Source organism: Molothrus ater, chromosome 2 (assembly GCF_012460135.2).
Source record: "Molothrus ater isolate BHLD 08-10-18 breed brown headed cowbird chromosome 2, BPBGC_Mater_1.1, whole genome shotgun sequence".
In the NCBI taxonomy this organism is placed as follows: Eukaryota; Metazoa; Chordata; class Aves; order Passeriformes; family Icteridae; genus Molothrus; species Molothrus ater.
Window position 1 is genome coordinate 73,879,306 of NC_050479.2, and position 25,684 is coordinate 73,904,989.

The window sequence follows — 25,684 nt, forward strand, 5'->3', positions numbered from 1 at the left end:
CCTATATATGCTTATATAAATACATATTTGTTGCTAGATTGAATCACAGCTTCCTAACTATTTAATTACCCTTTCTTATCCAGAAAATGCCATTTTCAGTGCTCATACAATTCAGAAGAGAACTTATTTTATGAATGAAATAAACAGTGGACATGCCAGACTGCTGAATATGCTTGTTTGATGGTTTGCAGGATTCTGTTTTCTTATAGTTATGTCATAACTGTGCTTTGTGAACACGCAGAAAGGTCCGTGTTTGCCTAGTGAATTCTTTTCAGGGATTTTTTTGCTTACAGACTATATTTGGAAAGTTTACACATACACACACACACACACACACACACGCACACACATACAGTGAGTGAGAACTCAGACTTCAAATTGTTTTGTTCTTCTTTTAAATAGCATAAAGACTAACATTTACATAAAGAGCAGTCACGGAGGAGAACATTTTTTTTCTTGTAGTCATAATGGGTGACTGCTGAAAAGTCCTATGGAGGAAGAATATGTGGTTTGGGAAGGGTTTTGAATGCTGAGAAGCTGACTCCTTTTAAAGCCAGTTCTGATTATTAATGTAGCACGTGAAATATTTTAACATAAGCAGTCAGAAGATTATTAAAGAAAACAAAACCAAGTATCTTTTTTCTTTTCCCTGTGCAGTTTTGAGTGATCTGGATGACCAACTGGCCCAGGAACAAGCCCAAGACCCTTTGGACAGGATCATTTCTACAAGCAGTGCATCCAATGTCCAAAGTAGTAGCGCATTCCCTACTTCAAAGAGGCAGACTGTTAGCAGGGGGCAGCAGAGAAATGACTGGAGTGACATGCCTAGCACATTTTTCCCAGATGGAATGAGAACACTAAGGGCCAAAGATGAACACAAGATTTTCATCAGACCAAGGAAGTTACAGAGTGCATATATAAACTGGCACCAAACAGCCTTTCAAGAGGATTGCAGTTATGGTGATGCAGTGGATGGGAATCCCCGTCTGCACCGCAGGAGGCTGTCCGCAGTGTCCTTCGGGCGGTCTTCCGAGGGGAGCTTATATCCCCCTTCCGTAACGCACAACAGCGGCTTTAGGCACAAGGCTTGTATGAACAGGGATACAGCTGGCAGAAGTTACTCTGTGTGTTCCCTTCGGAGATGTCCATCATCAGTATCTTCTGATCAGCTCTCAGCATCTAGTTTGCAGCATCCATTGGCAAGGGAGAGCAAGAATGGTTTTGTACCAAGGTTTGGTCGACAGAACCCAAAGAGAATTCCTCTGTCTTCCATTGTATGGAACAACACACCAGACTCTTCAGAACAAGCTCCAGAAACAATGTTTAGAACTCAATCACTGATGGAATTTCATGCTACAGACCATGGTAGATATCCCAGGTCTTTACAAGAAACTAAGAAATACTCAAGTTACCACCCAAAACACCACTACAGATCCATTTCAAGCAGTAATTGCTTTAGCAGAGTTAGTTGCCCTGACAAAGCTCCTTCTCCATTGCCCTTTGATAACTGGGAAAATTATCCTGTATACAAATCAGAAAATAATCTCTCTAGATCCTTCTATAGAGACATCTCTTCTCATGGGAAGCTGTATGCAAACCAGAAAAATTCTTATGGAAGAAAAGACAGCTATCCTTCTTGGGCTGATATTCCTCAGTGTTACAGCGATGATGTGTTTATTTCCCCTGATGCCAGCTTTGAAGCATTTATGGCTAATTTAAATGACCAGCAGTGGGCACATAAAAAGAATGCCAAGTTTGGTTCACAGCGCCTGCAGAATGATTTTCACATGTACTCTCCAGAAAATACAAGTATCAAAAGGATGACAAGAAGTGCAAACAGAAATTTTTCAGAATTCACTGAGGGCTGTCAGCCTTGGCTAAGTTGTACCTCTTCTGTTTCTTCATCTGGTATCAGAACGGATGAGTCAGTCTTTCCCAGTTCAAAGAACCAACCAGAACCTACAAGACTGAACAGGAATTCAGTTGTTGTTACCCAAAGGAGTACAAAGGCAGACTTTACACACCTGGAAAAGGCTGAAGGTATGAAACAGGCAGATGAAGACACGCTGTTACAGTCAGTTCCTCAACAAGCAGATACAAGCTACATCAACGCACGGAGTTTTTCCCCTAACAGCCCTGCTTCTGCCATGTGGCAAAGAGATGTATCTCTCTATAGCACAATGACATCAAAGAGACAAGCCCAAGCCACTGCCAGAGGAGATACTGCAAAAATGTATACATCAAATGGTGATAAAAGAAATGTAGAAATGAAGGAAAATGATTGCCCACCCAATAGTGCGTTCAGTCAGCCTCCCTGTATTTTGCCAGCTGATGGGAGCGGGAAGGAACCTTTTCTTCCATGTCAGAAAGAATGGGAACATCATCTGCATTATGCAGCACAAAGAGAGAGCAGCAAACGGGATAGTTGGAGTGCAGAAGCCCTTAACAAAGCTACTCCAAAGAGACACTCCTCATTACTGAATGTTACTTCTGCTCTATCCACTGAAAAATTAGCAAACTGTCAAGGCATGTTGTCCTGTCCTCCTGAGCTCTCATCTAGTTTCTCACAAAACTCTTCCCAAGCACTTTCTCATAAAGACAATGCTAAATGTTTAGGAACACTAACTAGCTCTTCGGTAAATAGCACTGTTACTGAATCTCAAGCAGAAGGGGGGACAACAGCTGAAGTGAGTAGGACAAGTGTTAGCAAAGAGATTTCACAGAAAACACTGCAAAATGCAAGCACTTTAGTTACTAAGGACTATAATGGACAATTCACTACTAGTTCCCCACGAAATGGAAATTCTGGAAGTATTTATATGCGTGGCTTTGATGGAGAACCCAATACCTCTGAAAATAGTTTAAGTTATTTTTGCCTTGAAAAAGGAACTGAAAAAATGAGGAGTACTTCACCTTGTATCAGAAGGTTTCACAAGCAAGACAGCTCGCCAAGACATAGCAGTAGCTGTAGCATTACTGGCTCCCCTGGCAGAAACAGCTCCAAATCTTCTGACCCCCTTGTTATTTATTACACTTTGCCTAGAAAATCAGCTAGCATTGCTGGTAGTATTATGTCAGAGACGCCCATCTCTTTACCTAGAGAAAGCAGAGCAACATATGATTGTTTAAGGTCTGAAACTCTGCATAGAGCTGACACCTGTTATTCTAATCAAGGAGATGTGTCTTGTTTAGATCCAAAATGTTCCATTCTAACATCAGCATCACTAAATGCTGCCACAACTAAAAAAGACTACCACACTCCTTTAACCAAAAATAGTAATGATTCAGTAAGTAGCAGTACATCAGTTGATCTGACAGACAGATGTAAACATCTAAGTAGAAGAGAATCCTCTGTGTTTTCAGATTATAAGGAAGGGGGAAATTTTTTGCAGAAATATAAAACCACAAGCACATTTACAGTTTGTGTTGATGAAGATCATGTCAAGTATCATGAACTAGTTTCAATTTATTACACACTACCACGGAGGCATTCAAAAACATTCTGTAGTCTCTTTAGAGATAATTCAGAGGATGCAGATTTACCTTGTCCTAAAGAAACTGCTCAGTCACCAAGAATACAAAACAAGAAAAATGAAGGTCATGTGAGTTTAGCAAATGTTTTTTTCCCTACTACTTCAGAAAAAGAGGTGCCTTCATATTCTTCCGACCAAGTATCTTCAGTTCTGGTCACACCTCAGAATTTAAGAACTGCTATTGATAGTGAAGAAGAGAATTCTCATTTATCCCCTAGCTCTGAGAAGTCAGTGAGTGTGGTACCTAACAAGAAAGATAATTCAGCATGTCTTCCATTAGCAGAAAATGTACTTTCTGATGTGGTGACAAAAGAAATTTCTTTTGGTGGCCCACAATCCACTGCAATAGTGACTAAGTCAGGTAAGGCCATTTCTGATGCTTCAAGCAGCCAGAAGGCAGAAATACAAGTAAAAGAGAAGAAGGAAATTTTACGAAGAGCCACACCACTAATGTCCACTTTATCAACCCCTCCCAAGCCAGCCAGACATTTAGAGAAGCCTTTATATTCTAATTCAACAAATAAAAATATTGTAAAGAAGGGAAGCTCTGAAACTTGTTCGCAGCCCCCAAAAATGAACAAGAAAAATCTGAACAGTTTATTCATTCGCTCCAGGGAGAAGAGTTCCCTTGGAAGGAGTGGTAACACAGAGCATGCTGATGTGCCACTTACTCCTGTGGTAGGTATGTACAGGGATAGTGCCCAAGTTAAACAGAGAGTAGATGTCCTACACCGAACCACCCCTCTGTGTAATAATAAATTTAGTGGACTGCAATTAAGGGCTGAAAGTTCAAGAAGAAAAGAGAATGGTTCAAACTTTTGTAGCAAAGTGCTTCCAGAGTCTCCAAGAAAAGCATCTGAGGTAAGCACAGCTTCCAGTGCTGATCCATTTCTTCAGCTAGACAAAGTGGCTAGCACAGATGAAGTAAAGAATTCAAAAATTAAAAAAGAGCAAAACTCACAGACTTCTCATATGGGTAAAGTTTACAGTGGTTTTCAGGAATCAGAGAGGCATATTGAGGGCAACCTGAACATTAAAGATAAAGTCCCCAGGGTTACACAAAATCAGAACATAACACAGAGTGCAGAAGAGGAGAACAAGCTTCTCTCTGACTGCACAAGAGACAAAGTCAAAGATATAGAGAAAAGGAAAAATAGACCTTCAATTAAAAATAAATTAGCAGCTGTTTACAAAACAAGTCGTAAATTTTCAAGTAAAAATCTACCCCCCAAACCACACATAAGTAACATTTTTTCACAGAATGATGGAAGTGCTACTTCTTTAGAGGTCAACATGTCCCTTGACTCATTGATTTCAATGGATTCCCACCAGCCATTCCTGGAGTTGGACAATGAAAATCAGAATCACAGTCTGAACTCTGACAAGAATACTCCAAGACCAAGAACAGCTGATAATAAGAAGACTGAAGATCAGAATGATCCCTCTTTGCTTGTTAACAGCAAAAGGGGGCCATTTACAAGTTCATATACCCAGAAGGAAGCCATCAGTCCTCAAAAAACTGCAGCGAAAGTGGAAAATAGGCCAAGACTCACAACCCTATTTCCAGATAAATCAGTAACCACAAGAAATAAGAATTCCCAAGTGCTTGATCTCGGGTTAGAAAGCAAAAGCCAGCCCATCTCTCCCAGTGCTACTACCTCATACCCACTGGATGAAGAGAAAGGAAGAGCTAGCAGTCATACCTGTGCTCCTCCCTCGCCACTTTTAACTGACAAAAACTCCAACACCTATGTAAATAGCTGCTTGCAGGCAGACACATGTCCAGAGCAAAACCTGACTTCCCAGACAGTGCTTGGTCAGCATCAAAATACCTCTCAGCCTGCTGGCTTAGAAAACGCTAACCTCAATAGCTATCAGTTGTGCAAGAGCCGTGCAAAAAGTCAGCGTGAGCGTCACCTCTCCGAGGGCATTTGTGCTCGAGATTCCCTTGAGATCTCTGCCTCAGGAAGCAATATTCTACCCAAAGATGGCATACATGGCAAGAGATTTAAATCTTACTCAGAGCTGTTGTCTTGTGATGAGAATGAAAACTGGGCGTCAGACGATGAGAAATGTTACAGCACCAGAAATTTAATGTATCCGTCTGTGGAATTTGGTATATTTGGCAAAGAGCAACAACTGGCTTTCCTGGAAAATATCAAGAGGTCACTCACAGAAGGGCGATTATGGAGACCATGTCTTCTGAATAACCCTGGTGCTTTCAGAGATACAGAGAGCTCTTCTATAAACAGGGCTGAGCTTCTGAGCTCAAGTTCTGCTGGGAGCAAAATGTCATCAGCTGCCTCGTCCCCCCGAGAGCTGACTGATACCTACGGGGAAGACCCAGCTGCTTACTCAGACTCAGACAGTGATACCACCACTGATGATGAATATTACCTAGATGAGATAGATAAAGAATCAGAGCTATGAAGGGACGGTGGTACTAAGAGGGCACAATAGCATGGTAGTTTCTGGGCTGGCAAAAACATGTCAAATACGCAGAGCCCGTTCTTGTGCTGCTATAAATTGGTACAGCTTCCTTAGTTTCAAGGGAGTTAGTATGGTATATTAGCTGAGCATTTGACTTTTGTATTAAATGTATGGATTCACCTTTCCTGTCTCCCTTAGCAGGGGAAAAACAATGTTAAAAAATCCCTTCCCCAAATAAGAGAAGGTAAACAGCTGTTGAGCTTTGGGCACTGTAAGTCTGGGGATGGCTTTCCTCTGAGTCAGAAAGCAGTAGTTAGGTTCCTGCCAGCTACACAGTGCTGGAATGGATAAATTCTAGCTTGAGCTGCTTTTTCTTACAGAACTTAACAGAAAACCAAGAAGTTATTTTACTGATGATTTGTTGTTTCTCCAATCTTCCTCATTAGCAAGCATGATAAGGTTAATCCTTCCCACTGAACCAATATCCTCACAAAATGAAACCTCTTAAATCTTTACAGCATATTCTGCATGAATGTTCTTTTTCTGCATTCCTGGGAAGCATAGCAACAATGTCCCTGGTGGCATTTGTTCTGCTATGCTGTTGAGGCAGATTCCACACCAGGACTTTCCAGCATTGCAAGAGCAGTGAGCAATGTGAGTTGCAGAAATACTTCTAGTGTAGGAGAAAGAGCTCAACACAGGGCACAGCACTGAGAAACTGACCAAAAGAAAGAAAGCTGAGCATGGAAACCTGCTTTCCAGACATGGAAGATTCATAACCAGCACAGCTTTGGTTACAGTTGACATGACTGGCCAGATTTCTGGTCTTAGAAACAGGTTAACTTGGATTAAAAGACATACACTTTTAACAATTCAAAATATAAAAAGATTTATCTTGTTGGTTTCCTGTATTAACCTCATAGGTTGAATCTTTAGTTGTCCTAGCAGTGAGAAAATAACCAAAACAGTTTGTGAGGTCCTAGAGTTCTGTAGCTGCCTCTGCTTGGCTGGTCTCAGGATGAGGCACCTGCAGCCACTGGGCTCCTTCAGGGCAGCAGCACCTAGGGCAGCCTGAGAGGGCACTTGGCTGGGGCACCACTGCACCTATCAGACTGGTGGCTTCTTACAGGCAAAGTAAATAAAACCAGTAAGAAAGGCTCTTTGCTCTTTGTCAAACTACAATACCCTTTTGGTATTTTTCAGCTGTTCCTGCTGTGACCACAGTACTCTTTATCCTCTAAACTGAATGGGTGTAAACATGTTCCATTGGTCCTTCTTCACCCACAACAACAATGTAGTAGTATTACTCAGTAGCCAAAACTTGTCCCTGGCCATAAAATTTCTACAAGCTTTGTTCTCTTTTTATGAAAAATCAGAAGTGGCTCACTGAGCCAGAAGATATATTTTAAAATAATTATACATTTTCTTCTACTTTATTTCTAATTTCATATATGGTCTGAAATTATGGTCCTTATTTTTATATGCTTTTTAATCCAATAAAATTTCTGTAGAACATAATTATATTTTTCTAACTTGAAGGACAGTATACTGGTATTTTAAAATAATATATTTTACACAAAACAAGCAATGCTTGTATCGCTGACTACTCCACAAGAAACTAAAAGATGAAAATATTACAGTAGGTAAGAGGTATCCTTATTTTTTCATACTGTAAGCTTCGTTAAAGAAGTGGGTCTGTAGTTCAAATCTGTACTGATATAAGTAGCATTACTTTTTGCTGGAGTAATTTGTCTTTTGTTGTACATAGACGGACTAACATAAACTGTATATTTATAGACAGAACTGATCTCTACCACTTGCCTTTTCACCAGGATAAAAGAATCTGCTGACATAGGCAATGCTGGAAGGAGATGACTACTGTATAATTGCAGTCTTGTAAAAAGTGGTATTCTAAGGAGAGATTATGTTTTTCTGTAAATGTCTCTATTCTCTGTGTGTACAGGATTCTATAGAGGAAGACAATATAACCAGCTGAGTATCTGTGTGGAATTTCTGTTGTTGTACATTTCTGCAAAATAAATTAATCCAAAAATTTGGGACACTAGCCTACATAATGTAAAGAATAGTAAAAGAAATGTATACAAAGGAAGTAAATGGTCATACAGTTTTTCTTGACTAGATGTGGTTTAGAATTTTATTCGTAAATATTTTCTAACCATTCAACAGTAGTTGGATTAAGTGCTCACCTTGCAGACATAATTTTTTTTCATTTCCTATGCTGTGTATGACAGGAAATCAGGTGGCTTGATTTAATGTAAGCAAGTAAAAACTGCTTTTGATTGTAAATTAGTTGTGGAAGACTGCAGCCTGTTGAGGATCTGTAAACTAAAATTTACACTGAACAACAGTATTCTAACAGTCAACTGCATGAAAACATAGGGAGAGATACCTTTTGAATAGCAATCATCTCCATTCAGTTTAGCAGAGCCAAATTTTGACACTTCCACTCTTCCAAGATTTTCTTTGGCAAAAATATATTCTATAAATATTGATAATTTACAGTATTTTCACATTTAAAACTATTTGTTTGAAATAAATTCTTCATTTACATGAAAAAATGTATTGGTACTGTATTTCTTTTTCACATGCTGTGAATGCAGTAGATTATTTAAAAAAAAATCCAGCATCTTAATAGGGTTGCCAACATCATCAGGGTGCTGATGGCCAACAAAGCCATGGATTGAGAAGGGCAGGCAGCCTTGGTCCATCTCGCAGCTGTAGCCAGCAGTCACATCAGCTGCTGGGCTCAGGCAGGATGTGCTGCCTTCTCTTGTCCTGCCAGCTGATGAGTCTCCAGCACACAAAATAGTTTTCCATCCATGGTAGAACCTTTACTGTAGGTATATTAAACCCTTTGAGAGGCATATGCCTGCAACTTGCCTTGAGGTGCCTGTACTCCACATAGGGGCCAAGGGTAGTGTTTGATGAGTAGTTTTACAAGGTGATGAGCTCCACGTGAAGATGCCTTCAGCTGCAATTAGGCCTGAGTGAAACCTGGCTGCCACGTGCGTGTAAATGTGTGAGACTAATCACAGTCTTTCAGCCTTAATTACTACAGCCAGTACTTGTGGTACTTGAGCAGTCCTTCAGCCTGGCTTCAGAAGGAAGCACAGTTTATGAACTAAGGTGGTTTTTCTGTCTAGACCTCTGTCTACCCAGTAGGTCATGTATGTACCTAGATGATCTTTGAGCATTCTGCCATCTTGATGACATTTGAAAGAAGGGACATATTGGAGTTAGATCCCAGTATTGCCAGATGGGACATGCCTGGGCTTGTCTGACCCTTGCTGCTTGACCAAGGGCAGCAGCTGTGGTGGTCTCACCTCAGAGACACCTTTGGCTGGCTGGATGTTGCAGCTGGGCACTTGGGACAAGTCCGGGCACGCAGGAGCTCAGGTTTACCTCTGGTGGAAAGGCTTTAGGTGAAGTGAAGGAAAAAGGAGACGGGTCCTGCTGGAGGGTTTCAGTCCAGAGCTTTATTCCTGGCACACAGGCCTCTGAATGCAGCAACAGCTCCAACAGAACAAAAAACCACATGGTTGCTGTGTCTTTTAACTCCGGGGAGAGGGAGGAAGGGGTAGGGGTCCCACCAACCAGGTAAGGGAGGGGAAGACTCAGGGGACAAATGACACCTGGATAGCCCAATGTGCCCAGGGCTGAGAGGCATCTTTTGAACTCTGCCAATCAGACCATGCCCTTGCTGGAATGTTAAGATTGACTGACAGCACTTAGCAGGGGCAAGGGAGGCGAAGGGAGGGGTTATTGGTACACCTGGGTAAAGAACCAGGATACTGAGAAAAGGTAATAGAAAAGGTAATACATCACACTGCAACAGGGACAGAAATGTCATGGTTTCATCAAAGGATATGTCAGGGTGGGTGTGACCTCAGGAGGTCTATGGTCCAGCCTCCTGCTCAAGGCAGATTGGCTTCGAGGTCAGGGCTGGCTTTTTAAGGCTTCATCCATTTCAGGCTTGAAAATCTCAGAAAATAGAGACTGGACAGTTTCTCTGGGCAACCTGTGCCTCAGCCTATAACATGGAGATGTTACAGGGTGACCATCACTTATTTCAACTCATGCCAGTTGTCTTTCATCCTTCTGCCCTGCACCATATCATGATCTTCCTGGGGGCTCCTGTGAGGTCCAACCCCTCATCGAAGGTATCTCTTAACAGGCTTAACAAGTCCAGCTGCCCCAGTTTCTCCTCACAGGGCCGGTGCTCCAGCTCTGCCATCTCAGTGGCTTCCCCTGGATTTGATCCAGTTTATTGATGTCTTGTACTGGGAAGCGCAAGGCTGGATGCAGGATCTAGATGTGGTCTAACAAGTACGGAGTGGAGGTGGATAATGACTCCCCTCGACCTCTGGCTCTGCCCTTGTTCCTTCAGCCCAGGCTGCTGTTGGCCACTGTTACTGCCATTGATGGCCCATGTCCCTCCATGCCCACCAGGATCCCCAGGGCCATTCCTTCAGAGCCGCTCCCAGCAGCTGCTCCCAGCCCATACCAGAACAGGGGTGGCGCCTTCCCAGGGACAGGGACCCAAGAGCACCATTAGGCCCTGATCCCCCCATCTCCTCAGGACTCCTCCTGCTCTCCCTGCCCATAGACACCATTTCAGGCCAGCCTGGGGCCATCAGTCCCTGTCCCACCGATGGCATACGTCATTGGTCTCCATCTCTCCTCTGCTCTCCCTGCTGAGCCTGGCCCTATCTGCAGGCTGACAACCCCAGGACAGGCAGCTATCCCAAAGTGGTGTCTGACCCCAATGCCCCTCACAGGGACTGATCCTGATCTGCAGATTGATGTTCCCACCTGACCTCAGCCCTGCCCTGTACCCTGCAACACTACACAAGTTTTCTCTCACCTGTTGGGAGTATCAGACATGGTATGACAGTGGAGATCTGTGGCTATCTGAAGTGAGGGAATTGAAGAGACTAAAGACAAAAGCAAGGAGGAAACGAGACTTGATAATTCCCCCTTCAAGGAACCTGTTTTTCATGGTCTGCATGCACAGAGACTTGAAGTTCATGTTATTCAAAACCAGGCAGAATTCATTTGTGCTCTCATTGCTTTGCATGTGAAAATCCAGGCTTGGCCAGAAGCTTGATTTAATTCTCCTACAGCCTTGTAAGCCCTCCCATCTACTCATACCTTGAAATACTTCCTAATAGCAGCAAATGGTAAAAACGATAAAACAGCCTTAGGAGACAAATCATGGGAGTTTTACCCTCTTTACTTGTAACCTAACATTTTAAATCCATGAAATTATTTTGTTGTTACATTTTCTAGAGGATGATACTGTGATCCCTTTTTCCCCCTCACCGAGCATCACAGCACTGATCAGGGCCACCAGCAGCATCTCACCCACAGACCTCAGGAGCACCTGGGCATGGGTGCATGTCTGAGCCTCCTCTCTGGAACTGGGAGCTGAGCACAGTGACAGGGTCCACGCTCTGTCCTTTGTTTTAAATGCAATTGCTATGGGAAATCCTAAAAACAGTGAGAATTTCAAATTATGTCCGTTTTTTTGGGCTTTTTTTCCTTTTACAGCAATCCCTCTACATCAGCTGACACAAGGCAGTAACAATAAGCTTTAAAGACGATTTTTTCCCCTCTAAATTCCAGGCCAGCTGTTCAGCTGCCGGCTGAGTGTGTCCTAAACCACAGGTAGCGTGTTCTTTGAGGGGGCCGACACACCCCCGATCACCTGCTTCCTCAGCGCGGCCCGCAAAGCGCCCACAGGCAGGGAAGAAAAACCCCCTCGGGACAGGCAGCCGCAGACCAGCGGCCCCGAGCCCGCTCCCCGCTCTCCCAGCACTCTCACAGTGCTGTATTTCCCGCGGCTCCGGGGAACTGCACGGCTCCGAGCCCGCTCCTGTGCCTGAGCCCCGCGGGCAGGGCTCGCTCCCGCCGCCGGCGCGGTCCGGCGCACACGGGCTGGGCTGGGCTGGGCTCTTACCCCCCGACCTCCCTGGGGACATCGCGGGACAGCCCGGAGGAGGAGGAGAACCGGGAAAGGCGGAATCAGCCGCCCGGGGAAAGCCCGGCCCTCTGCTCGCCTCCCTCAGGCTCTGCCCGGCCCCGGCGCCGTCGGGCCGCCCCGCGGGGCGGGGAGCGGGCGGGCGCCGCGCAGGGCCCGAGGAGGCCCCGGACCCCTCCGAGCGGGCGCGGTGGGGGCCGGCGGGGCCATGGGGGGTTGCGGGCTGCTGCCGCTGCTGCTGCTGCTGCTGGGCGCCGCGGGGCCGCTGCTGCAACCGGCGGAGTCGTGGACCCCGTGGACCCCGTCAGCGCCGAGCGCAGCCTGGCGTGGGGCCCCGGGCTGGAAGCGGGGCTCACCGTGCCCGTGCGGTACTTCTACATCCAGGCGGTCAGCGCGGCCGGACGGAACTTCTCCCGCTCCCCGCCAGGTACCGTTCGTGTGCTCCGGGGCGGGCAGGGGCAGGAATGGAGACCCTACCCCGGGCCGCGGTTTCTCTGCAGAACCTGGCTGGAGGTGCCCAGCCCTTGCCCTCTTCCCCTCCTCCTTGCTTCCTTCCTTCCTTCCTTCCTTCCCTCCCTCCCCCGTTACGTGCGGTGGCTGTGCCCGGGCTGCCCCCCGCGCCCGGTCCCGCAGCGCCGGGGACAGCCAGGATGGCAAGAGAGCACATGGTCCGAGCCCTCCTTTCTTCTGGTGCTGCCCAGTGCCTCCGCTGCTCTCACCAGTAGTCTGCTCTAAACAGTTTGGAATTTACTGCAAAAAACCGTAAGCTCAGAAAGAACCTGTCTTCCTGGAGTTAGTGGCCGTAGATTCCCAGTGCACAGCTGGGAAGTGGTAACGTAATTACTTTTAATGCTGCACACACACCAGTTGCTTAAAATTTGTGTCTCAGTCAGCAGAGCCCTCTGGGCTCTGTTATCCTTCTGCTGTTCCGTTAAGGAGTAATTTTCATTTTTGTTTACTCAGCACAAGTACAAACCATCCCACGACACTTCTCCTGAGGGTGGGAATTGGGCTGGTTCTTGCAGGCCAGTGGTATGATGGCAGTCAGCTGTTTGCTGCTGCAAGTCAACTCCACACACTCTATATTAATAGTTTAAATTTGGAATAAAAATTACTTTGGTGTCACAGATTCCATAGATAGAAGATAACCCTGAGATAGCCCCAGAGGAAATCTTGTGTTGCTAATTTACATGGGGTAGAAGCTATTTAATTTACTGTGTATTATTTACTGTTCACAGAGATGGTACTGAGAGGGCAGCTACCAAGTATGCACGGCCACTTCATGTCTTGTCAGTTAGAAAGCTCCTGCTTGCAGAATTAAGGAGTAGCCATATATTTTACAGGGGATGTCTTTAGTCTGACAGGAGTGTGGATACTTCAGATATTTCAGGTCTGGGCTATCTCCATCTGCTGTTGCAGCTTGGTGCTGGATGTCAGCACAGTTTTGTAATTGCAGTCCAGAAAGCAGCTGCACGCTCACTGACAGTGGGGTAGAGGCTGATAGCAGCTGCACAGGGAGAGCCCTGGGTTCAAACAAGAGGTCACTAAAGGTGAAAAGGTGTGAAGTTCAGTTGGATTCTCATGCTGGTGTAGGTCCTCCAAGATAAACTGGGAGGACATGGGTACTGAGAAACTAGTTTTGATCGCAGTGTGTTCGTGTGTGTTCGTATTTATGTTAATAAATTCAGTGTCCCAGGATAGTTTCCAAGTCCCAATGCCATCTGGCTTGGAGTGATCTCCATTCATCCCATGACCTGCTGTGGCCTCCAGTCAAAGACAGAGCATGAGTGCTGCCAGCAGAGAAGAGCTGCTGCCTTGGCCTGTGCTAACTGCTGTCCCATGCCAAGAACTGTTTAGGAGGGTGCCAAGGATCCTTAAAAAAATTAGTGGTAGGGTTGATTATATTCAATGCATGAGCACTGTTTAAAGTATTCGTAGAGGCCCTGGGTATAAACTTCTGTTCTCTAATGATTTAAAATGTTCAAATCTGTAAAATGTCATTAAGAATTACAATTAACAATATACATTCAGGCACCACTCTCCAACATAAACTAAAAACATCTCAAAATATACCTGTTGAGATAGCAAAAAATTGACATTATCACCCCCATTGCAAAACAGGAACACTGTGATCAGAGCAGCAGAGCTACAGTTAAGGCATCACATTTGTGAAATGTGTCCAAATCTATTAAATTGTTTTTTGTGTGCATTAGAATTTCGGTCAAGTGGGTCAGGACTTACTGGGATCCATTATAAAACTTGTATAGCATAATAAGTAGATTTTAAATCCAGAATTGTTTTCTGAAAATCTAGTCTGTTCACCAGAATTGATATGCACCCTTGCACATTACACTGGAATTTCAGCCCAGAGGCTGTAACTGTTTGACCTGCCTTGTAGGAGGATGTTGAATGATGCAGAATTCATTCTTTCCCTAGGAAAATTATTTCAAAGATTAAGAAAATCCCTGCTGAAAATACAGAACTTTCTTTTAGTGTAAACTGCATAGATTTTTTTCCTTTGGCTACTTGGATAAGCCTTATCCTTCTTTTCTGCTGGGTTTTATCCTTGGTTTAACAACAGCTAACCATGTCTTTTTATACTATTGACCATGATAAAATCAGCTGTTAACTGTTGTTCAGATGATCTTTGATCATCTGTTCAGGTTATCTGTTGTTTAGATGATACTGTGCTAATAAATATTTTTCAAGGCCTCCCAGGTATTCTTGCAGGTTTCGCCAAATGCTTTCAAAGAGCAGGGCATGCTTCTTCCAGCTCTCGTTCCAGTGCTGCCAAACAGAGTTGTACATTTCAGTTCACTCACCTTCTTACCTGGGCACTGCAGGACCTCCATTTGGGTCTTTGATCCCTGGGCTTTTGTGATGCTCACACACAAGACCTGTATTTGTTTGTTACTGGATATATGCTCTTGCAGCTCTCTGAAAGTACAGGCTAATCATTTGTGTGTCCCTTTAGTGAGTCCGTCAATTTTGTGATTTCCATCTGTGAAAGTAACCAGCAACAATTCCAGTAAAACAGTTGAATCAAAAAAAATCTTCTTTTCAGATCTTCTAATTTCTCTTCAGCATCCATGTCAGAAATAGGGTAACTAGGTTTTTTTGTGTCTTCTTACCTTTTCCTTCTTTCCCTCCATTTTACCACTTGTTGGCATGGCATACCTCTTTTGCAAGCTGCAAGAAAAAAAAATGCGTAAAGCAGGTGTCATTATCTGCATTTCTTAAAGTATCCTATTTTGACTGTGTCTATATTTTAGTCTCTCTTTAGTACTGGGAAATTATTTTGTACTTAAAATGCTGTCCCAGACATGTTTTCAGGGCAACAGAGAAGTACTGCTGGTGCAAATTCAACAAGGACACATTTTTCTTTTATAATTCCTTTGGATTGTGAGAAACAAAAAAAAAAAAAACATGAGTGAAAGCACCATGGTAACTTCCTCCAAATAAAAAATAAAAATCAGCAAAAAGATGTCATGATTAAGTATACCATGGAGGCTTTGGCCCCATTACACAATCAATGTTGTAAATGACAAACAAGAAGTCTGTTTCCTCCAATGAATTATTTGTACTTACATGAGATACTCAGTCTCATTTTTCTTCCCCTTCACTTTCACTGGAGTTAGCTTTTTCCCAGAGAGCTTTGTTATCAGTCACTTCCCTTATCAAATGATTCCTATGTCTGAAGTGCCACCAACTAAACCTAACATATCCTCTGGGCAGATCAAGGGCTCCTCATGTCTCGGGCAGGACGTACATAACCAGCAGGGGAAAAGACCCACTTAGTTACTTCCTGTAGGTGAGGACAAGGATCTAAAATTCAGTAATATTTGACTTTTGATTTCACAATATTCACTTATTTTTATGACAGCTGAAAACTTACTTTTCTTCAGTGGGAAATCACTATACCCAGTAAAAATGCTGTTTAATAAAATGGGTACAAGGAGACAAAGACGAGATACCAACAGGAAACAGTTTTCTATGTGAACCTCATGACATACTCTGGATTTGAATGCTTCTTCATCCAAGTAATACTAGGTGATAGTCATAGGGAGAGGGTACTTGGTTGAAGTCAGCTACTTTGAAGCAAGTTTGTGACTTGCAGTGACCTTTAGAGGCAGAGATATTCATTCCTTTGGGAGAGTCATTTAATCTGAATATTCTTGCACAGTATTTGACTTGAATCCAATTTCAAGACCCAGTGATCTAAGGAAGACATGATTAATCATTAAAAGACTGGTACTTACCACATCAGTGTATTTTTCTGTGGATGCAAAATATAACTTTGACATCTCAACCATTTAGTGCTGTTGGGACATATTCAGATTTTAGTTAGATCTTGATTTTTTCTGGATTTTTTCAGTTTCATTTATTTCTGTATGTGACTTGGTGGTAGCATTCATTGTATTTGTTTGGTTCACAATGCTTAGACTGTCACACTTCGTGAATAATTTGTCCCCCTCTTTTTTTTTTTTTAATTAATAAAGTTGGCAATGACCACTTCTGATAGAACTAAAGACTATAACAGATTTATGTTTATGCATACTCATATTGTCCATAAATTATTCCATATCTTAGTGCATTAATGATGAAATGCTGGTGATCTTTAAGCACAGGTCAGACAGATGTCCAGGGAACATCTCTACTATCATTCTCTTATCACTGCTTTTCAGTAGCTGGGACTTTAAATGTGCAAGACAGTCAGCAGCAGCCCAAAGCTGAACAATTTGTATGTGACTCCTGCATGCTGCAACTGCCTTTCCACAAGCTGGCAAGTATTCTTTTCTCCTGTTACTTTAACTTGGTTTCCTGTCTTTCTTACTCTAGAGGAAATTATTGGTCCTCAGAGCACTAATTTGAAAACTTAGAATAAAACCTAATCTTAGCTTCAAAATACTGTTAGCTTTTCCTTCTGTCTTATAATCAAATATTTAACTTTCTATCTACACCTGCAGGTTTTCTATTTAGAGGTGTGCAATGACTAAGAATATTTGGTAGGGTGATATTTCATCACTGGAAACTAGTTTTGCCAACTTGGTATAATTAAAAAATTGTACTGAAAAATAAATTAAATTCCATGGTCTTAATTCAGTGGAGTTTGCTCCTTACCTTTATTTACTAGATGTAATTCTAAAAGCTTAAAGTGATTTTGTCTGGTTTTATTTTCCTCTTGCCAGGAAGAACACAGTTTAAAGTGGTAATTAAAGCACTTTCTCCAAAAGAAGTCACCAGAATTTACACACCTTGGCCTTTGGATAGAAATGATGGTACATTCCTTATGCGTTATCGGATGTATGGAAGTGTCACAAAAGGCTTGAAAATTGAGATACTTTATGGTGATCAGCATGTGGCTCAATCACCTTATATTTTGAAAGGTAAGGGTATTTTTTGTTATAATGTAATGTGTCAAAGTTCTGAATTAGGGTATATTTCAAACTGCAGTATGTGGGCTGTGGTAGCTGTGGACAGCTCAAACAGTTCTGAGTCCCCCATGTGCTTGGCAGGTTCACAGAAATGGACTTTCATTTAGCAGAATAATTTCACCCTGATAACACAAAGTCTTGTATTTCTGAAAAGAGAAGAATGTTGCTGTTTTTTCAGTTACACTGCAAAATTCCAGAAGTTATAGGAAGGATGATTTCCTAAGAAAACTGTAGAAAGCATGGTATAAAAATGCCAAGCCACTGTAATGTATAAATTATGTGTGCTGTAGAATCACGAATACAGACCCTGGGTGCTTTGTTTTCCACAGAACCAGTTTATCATGAATACTGTGACTGTCCTGTAGAAGACCCTGAGGTCTGGCAGGACATGATGTCCTGTCCATCCCAAGAGCCTCAGATTACAAAAGACTTCACTTCATTTCCCACCATTGACCTGCAGCGAATGCTCAAGGAAATCCCAGCCAAGTTCAGCCAAACAGGAGGTGCTATTGTCCATTACACTATCCTGGATAATCACATCTACCGGCGCTCCCTAGGGAAGTACACAGACTTCAAGATGTTCTCCGATGAAATGTTCCTGTCACTGGCCAGGAAGGTACCGCTTTGGATCATGTCACATATTAAGGCAATATCACAGAACCATAGAGTGGTTGGGGTGGGAAGGGACCTCTGGAGAACATCTAGTCCAACTCCCCTGCTGAAGCAGGTTCACCCAGATCTGGTTGCACAAGATCATCTCCAGGGTGGGTTTTGAATATCCACAGCCTGTCTGGGCAGTCTGTTGCATGGCCCCATCTTCCTCACAATAAGGAAGTTTTCCCTCATATTCAGATGGCACTTCCTGTGTTTAAGTATATGCTTGTCTCCCCCTTGTCGTGTTGCTGAGCACCATTGGAAAGAGTCTGGCCCCATCCTCTTGACAGCTGCCCTTAAGACATTTGTGAGCATTGACAAGATCCCTTCTCAGTCATCTCTTATCCAGGCTAAACATATTTAAATATGGCAGTACTGCAATTGTTGTTGTATCTTCAAATGTAAAGTAAAGATAAAAAAAAATCTAAAGTAAGATTTGACATTCCATCAAGACAACACTGGGTGTTAGGAGTAATGTGTGGGGGCTGCTCCTGGCAGTAATGGAAATGCTTGGAAAGCTCCAAGGGCTAAGGCCCAACTGGGAGCTGTCTACTGGCCTCTGGGTGTTCCTTTCAAACTTCCTTGCAGGGAAAAAGCTTGGAATTCGTGCATTAAGCCCAGCTAAATCTATGAACTATCCAGTAGGTGCACTGAGTGCGTGACATGAGAGAACTGAGGAACAGATGTAAGAGTGACAGACAGCTTCTCTGTGTTATTATCCTTTCTTGGGTACACATCTAGGTTCGTCTTCCTGACGTGGAGTTTTATCTCAATGTTGGAGACTGGCCAGTTGAGCACAGGAAGGTTAATGATACACCTGGGCCTGTACCTGTCATCTCCTGGTGTGGCTCTGTGGATTCCAGAGATATCATCCTGCCAACATATGATGTAACCCACTCAACTCTGGAAACCCTGCGTGGCGTCACCAATGATCTCCTTTCCATTCAAGGACATACAGGTCAGTTAGAGACTGAGGGTTTAAAAAGAAATTTGTGATTTCCATCAGAGAAGCAAGTTGCATTCAAATGTGTTGAAGTCTTCAGTTACAAGTGCCCTGGGACATCTCTGAGTACAAGCAGCTTAGTCTTCACAGATTGCAAACACTTCTCAACACTGCCACTAAGCAGGTGTATAATTTAGAACCAAAATTTAAGAAGTCCAGTTTGCAATAAATGTGAATTTTACATTAGAGGTATCCAGAAGATGCCTACTGTGACCTGGCAAAGGAAAACTAAATGAAATTAAAAGGCCTTTTTCCTCAGTAAAGGACTCAAACACTAATCAAACACTAGCCCTTTTCCTGACTGTCTTGTGGCCCAGTGTTCTATTTACAAAAACTTAATTTGAATCCTGAAAGAAGTAAGCTGATACTATGCTGCAGCCTCTCTCAAATTAGAAAACATTGTCTATATGAAGAAATACCTAAAAGTAAGATCTCTTGAATTGCTTTTCTGGCTTTGAAAGAGGAGTCAGCTTTACTGACAGGTGTCTTCTTCCCCCTCAGGGAATTAAAGAATTCTTAGGGATCAAACAAATGGCATAAGCAGTACCTAAGGAGTAAAACTGGAGTGGAAAGTTACTTCTTTTTATTTAATTAGTTCTCAGTTCCTCTTTATTAGTTTTTAAATTAAATATTTCAACTAAATGATCAGTTAGAGGCATTGTGTGTTTACTGATTTAGTACAGCTGCTTTTCCAATTAGGAGACAGTAAGAGACTACAGCATTTATTAGATCCTTAAGGGAAATTTTCAGCAGAAAGGTGAGGAAGGGCATAGTTAATGCAGTAAGCAGAGATTACATCTTTCAGACTCTTGCTAAGTATTTAGAGGACACAACATAGCCATTTATTTTCTTTTTTAAGGCATCATTAAGTGGTTCTTCAATGAGCTCCTAAACTGCTGGGTAACAGAAGTGGATTTTACTAAAGAAATTAGGTTATTGTGGCAGACTTTATGGATGGAGAATTGCTTTAATTATTAGCATTTTCCTTACGTATTTTATTATAATCCCTTAGGTAGCTTTCAAGATAGTTGAAGTTATTGAAATACAAAATTGTTGACTGGAAAAGCAATTCTCCAATTTTCCTTGTACTAGTTTCTCATCCCAAAATTCAAACCAGAATTGGGAGTTTAACCCTGTGATTAATAAGTGGTTATGGGAAACCATGCTTGTCCTACCATGTCTCCAAGTGTAATACCACTGTCAAAGCAAATTCCTTATTTGCCTTGAACGGATCCTAAACATTTCACTGCTGTTTGCTTTTGTCTTATCACTCACTGCTCATAGGACCCTTCTGGGAAAACAAAACTGAGCGGGCTTTATTCAGAGGTCGAGACAGCCGAGAAGAACGTCTCCATCTTATCAAGTTATCCAAGGAAAATCCAGAACTACTAGATGCTGGAATAACTGGGTATTTCTTCTTCAGAGAAAAAGAAAAAGAGCTGGGGAAGGCTCAGCTGATGGGCTTCTTTGACTTCTTTAAGGTAGTAATCAAATTATAGTTTCGGATTTATTTTGAAATTAATTATTTCAAATAATTAATTTCAGCTGAAAAGACAAAGCTTACTTTTGGTAATTCTTTTCAGTAAACAAAACAATTATGCTGCTGTAGGAGCACAGGTCCATGCAGAGTAGATAAACCACCTGTAATCCATTTCCTAGTGTGACACACTTGTAGAGAAAGCCAAGAAAGACCTTTAGAGAGACATCTTGGCTTATTTTTTTGTTTTAATAGACTGGATTTCTCACCATCAGGGTTTCTTTGATTTGGGGTAATATGAAAACAACAGACACAATTTACAGCCGTTTCAAGTACACTATGGATATCTGAAAGAGTCTTTATAGTAACAAATTAGAAAAATAGATGAGTATTTTTGTTGTACTTTAACATACGAATTCTACTGCAAGAGAAATAAAAAAAATAAAGGGGACAGAATCCTGTATAAAGTCATTATAATATATAGCAATTGAAATTCTGTTCTGAAGTTCAGTATTTCAGAAATGCTGTAACAGCCAAGAACATTTGCCAAAGCATGACATTCATGGTTATTTCTAGTATTATGTTTCAGCTTATTTTATATAATAATATGTTTCAGGTTGTTTTATATAATAATATTAAGTCAGAATAAATTTACTCTGTTTGAAGTATAGATTAGTTTTATTTCCTTCCCTGCTGTAGCCCTTGCTCTATCCCAGGACACTTCAATAAGGACACCCATCAGGCAGATCATGTGACACAAAGGTTCTTGACTGTCAGCCTCATGTTGAAAACAAATCCTTTTTCCATTATATTATCCAGAAGACCATGAAACTACACATGCTTAACACTGAAATGAGTTTGAAGATGAAAATGAATAAACATGATTACTTCTTGCCTGTTAAAATAATAATTTGTACAGTCATTGTTCTCATTCTGGTACAAAACATTTCACCTTTTTTCCTCTCTCTTCACACTGTAGTACAAATACCAAGTGAATGTAGATGGCACCGTAGCAGCTTACAGGTTTCCATACCTCTTGCTGGGTGACAGCCTGGTGTTGAAGCAAGATTCCCAGTACTATGAACACTTTTATATTGGATTAAAACCTTGGAAACATTATGTTCCAGTTAAGAGAAACTTAGAGGACTTGCTAGACAAAATAAAATGGGCTAAGGTAAGTTCCATTATTGATTTAAGTTTAAAGTGATAAACAAATTTATCTTAATAGTATCTTTTTTTGTATTTACACACACACACACATATATGTGTCTATATATATATATATATTGCATGAACTGTATTGAGAGCCTGGAATAAAGGAAGTACATTTTGTTGTTAGTATAAAATGGGAAGGCCTTATTTGAAATAACCATCTCTATTTAGGGCAGTACTTAAGTGTTCATTTTAAGTATGGGCAGAAGAGTTCATGAGTCAGAGCCTTAGCATACTGTCTAAGGTAATTGTGAAAGAAACAACCAGATTCCTAGATACTACTTAATTAATGCTATAGCTTTTCTAGGCCCTGACTAGAGCAGAAGTTACTGCATGTTCTGTTTGGAATGTACAGAAAATTGCTGCTCTCTGTAACATGCTGAGAGTGGGAGACTGGGATCCTGTAAGCAAACAGATACAATTCTGTGATTGAAAACACCATTTCTGCTTTAAGTCAAAGTGCTGTTAACGATAAAAAAATACAGGAAGAGTTTCTTTTCTGAGAGTACTGTAATTCTACCTAAGGAATCAGAGGAGAGTACTAAAATCTTTGCAACATAGACCTAAAAAGCTTGAGAATAAGTACATGAATTCATGCACTTATTTTTAAAAAGACATTGAATTCCATTGCATTGGAGAGGACAAGAGCTGTGGTTTTGGTTCTCTGTAAAACTAAGTAGGTCTGGGAGATATCAGAACTGATTTTGAAGAGACTTGAGGCTTCGACAAAATGGTAGAGAGGTAATCAATTGAATTTTCAAAATTGTACAGTTAGTCATGAAAGTTGTTATTGATAGCCCTAAGGTAGCAGTAGTGACAGTAAAAGCAATCCAGTATTTTTAAACAAATCTGCAATTTTATTCATGCCTTTGCAATCTACCAGTAATTGCAGTTAATTTTGCAGATTTGAATAGCCCATTTAATAAAACTTCTAATGCTAGTCAGGCTTTGAGTTGCTCTGTTATTCATTTGTTTCATCTGAATTTTCCAGGAAAATGATGAGGAAGCTAGAAAAATTGCTAAACAAGGACAACTAATGGCGAGAGAATTACTTCAGCCTCACAGGTTTTACTGCTACTATTATAAAGTGCTCCAGGTGAGTACAATAGATACTTTATTACTCTCCCCCCAGCTGCTACTGATGCTACAAATTTCATTTTCAGTCCTTACTTAAATCACTAGCAGACATATTATTCATAGATCAGTGTGAAGAGCTTTGCTAAGCCCTGCTTCTTAATAAAAGAATCTACCTGACATCATGGTTATTTTACAGAATCAGGAATTTTTTTTTTGCCCCCATCCCCAGTCAGCCCTGTTTTCATTGTCACTTGGTATTTGGTTTCCAGTAGATCTCTGTAGGAGATAATCTGTATATCCACTTTTCTTCCTTTTCCCTTCATACTTCTGAGCTACTGTACTACAAAACAATGAATATATGGAAAAGAAGTTCCAGAAGTATGACTAGTAGAGTGTAGGGGATGAAGCAGACCCAGTAGTCATTTCTTCCTTAGAAAATGCAAATCTCTAGTGAACAAAGTTTCTCCTCTCTGAAAGTATCTTTTTCCTGTAGTGCTGTGCAGTTAGATGTCAACTTCACCAGCCACAGGTTAACACAAAAGATGGAACTGTTCAGTGTACAAAAATGACATTTTTATGCATTATCTGTGTAAAGTGGTTAGGCACAGATGATGACAATATCCAAGTTACCATAATAATAGGCAGAAACATGACAGGAGGTTTTCAGAGGCAATGTAGCCCATTAGTAGGTGTGTTACAAAGACACCTTGTGCAGAGGCTGTGAACAATGGCATAAGGAGCCTGGATAAAGGTAGGCTTCTGAGTGGAAGGGAGGAGGAAAATTCTGCTTCTTGAATTATATGTTGGTGCTTATAGCATTCTTAAATGTTGTTTACATATTTCAGAAATATGCCGAACGCCAAGCCAGCAAACCTGAAATACGGGATGGAATGGAGCTTGTACCTCAGCCTGATGACAGGGACTCAGTGTGCAGCTGCCACAGGAAAAAGCCTTTAAGGGAAGATCTATAACTGTACTGGATGGAGAAAATTACCCACTTAAAATGCAGGAATAGGAATTAAGCTGTGAAATCTAAGACTCTTATGCAGTAGCAGGCATTCTTAGTTATGTATTCTTCTTGTATTTTCATACCATTTTTCCTGCTCATTCTGATCTGCAATGTTGGTTCTCACAGTTTTGGCTCCATGACCACCACCAGACAGACAGTGAGCCTGCAGTGGGGAGTGTCTGGGAGATTTGTTTGATGTACTGCATCATCAGGAAGCAGAGCACAGAGCTGCTCATGTTCCAGATGGGACCTATTACCGAAGTTTTGTGAGGAACTAATCACCGCAAAAGATCTTGCCATGAGTCAGTGCAAGTTATTCTAAAGGAGCATTTGTGATACATTGAAACAGTGTTATGATTTCTTCATAAAGTTTACCTCAGTGTTAGATTGTTTCTTGTATGCAAAACAACTTTCGAACTAGACAAAGAAACTGAATATTTGAGATTTACAGATATCGGATCTGGTCATGCTTTCAGATTATTTTGTGGTTTATGACAGGTAACAGACAACATGATATAACACTCATCAACTTTAGAGGAAAATGGAGAGCAGGGGGAGAGATTAGAAAAATACGTTTATAAGCATTATGGCTATGAATCACCAGAATTAAATATTGCTTTAAAACAGACTCTCTAGCTGTCACAGTGCCTTGGGTGCCAAGTCACCACTCTGAAAACATGTTCCCTTCCTGTGACTGTCTGTAAATGTAGTCACAGTTCCACAAAAGGACTTGGGAATTTCATGCCATGGGAAACACTGGTATCTTAGTTCAGCAATACCATCCACAGTATTCTGGACTACGTGAAATCTGAAATTTGCTTTAGATTTAGCAGAGTTTTAGACCAACTCGGTTTAATTCTTTTGTAATAGTCTAGGAGTTAGAGTCCATGTAAAGCAACTGGGAAGCTGGTTGTCTCCTTGGTTTAATTCAAGGCCATTTTTTCCAGAGGGTGGAAGAGGTTTTCAGGCCTTCTGCTGAAGTTCATGTGCAGCCATGAAGCTAGCAATGCAAAATTCACAAGGGCAGAAGGATCTGGTCATACCTTTGTGATAAAGTCTGCCTTTGGATGGGGCAGAAGAGGAATCCTAGTCCTGGATGCAACTCCAAATGCCTCTGTTGATTTTTGTCCAAGTTTGTCTACTTCAAAATGCATAAATAGTCCTGGAAGGAGACATCAATACCAAGACCAGTGCCCACAAGCACCCATTTCTGCGTTTCCATCTTGGCTAGTGCAGCCTGCCTGAGCAGCTTCTGACTCACTACAGGCAAATAAAAGCTTTAATGGATACTGAATTCTCCCTACACTAAAAAGAATGGAGATGTCTGCAAGACAGTAGAGTTGTCTGATTGATTTGGTGCACTACACATCATGCAGGCTTCATTCTTGGTTCTACACTGCAAATTGCATTAAATTTCTGCATTAGACAGGAAGAAAGGCAGTATGCTAAATATGGAAAGAACTTTGTCTTTCTAAGAGGTCAGTGCAACTGTCCATCAGTCATTTATTACATTATGCCAGTTAAGAAATAAACCTGTATCATGTTGCTCTACCCATAATCCTCTTTGTTCTGCTTCTGACACTCATATTTATAGTGGTTGTATTTTTATTTAGCATGAAAACCAGTTCTGGAACTTCAGTCTATAAATACGTGTTCGACTCATCTGACATAAAGTTTTCTACATCGAAGTTCAGGAACAGGGTTCAGTTGCTGAAGCTGACACTCAGGACTGAGTATGTGCTCTCCTTTTGTTCCATGTGCACAGTCATTTTTTACTGTATTACATGATCTTATTTTGGGAAATTACCCGTTATGCCACGTGCTTTTTATATTCACCAGTGTTTATGGAGGTG

At 41.7% G+C, this 25,684-nt stretch overlaps 2 protein-coding genes across 2 annotated transcripts in view; both read left to right on the plus strand.

Annotated features, from left to right (window-relative positions):
* The window catches only part of EXPH5 (exophilin 5), a 35,142-nt gene extending 29,167 nt beyond the window's left edge, over nt 1-5,975 (plus strand). Inside the window, exon 7 of the mRNA XM_036388354.1 lies at nt 658-5,975. Coding sequence (XP_036244247.1) covers nt 658-5,963 — 5,306 coding nt within the window. The 3' untranslated portion in view covers nt 5,964-5,975. The remainder of the gene's footprint in view (nt 1-657) is intronic.
* A 6,197-nt stretch (nt 5,976-12,172) lies between these two features.
* Nucleotides 12,173-25,382, plus strand: POGLUT3 (protein O-glucosyltransferase 3). The gene is given in 9 exon segments (XM_036391259.2): nt 12,173-12,248; nt 12,251-12,391; nt 17,154-17,351; nt 17,729-18,015; nt 18,795-19,011; nt 20,341-20,537; nt 21,513-21,707; nt 22,737-22,841; nt 23,668-25,382. Coding segments are annotated over 9 exon segments (1,542 nt in total). The 3' UTR covers nt 23,794-25,382.
* Nucleotides 25,383-25,684: the final 302 nt, after the last annotated feature.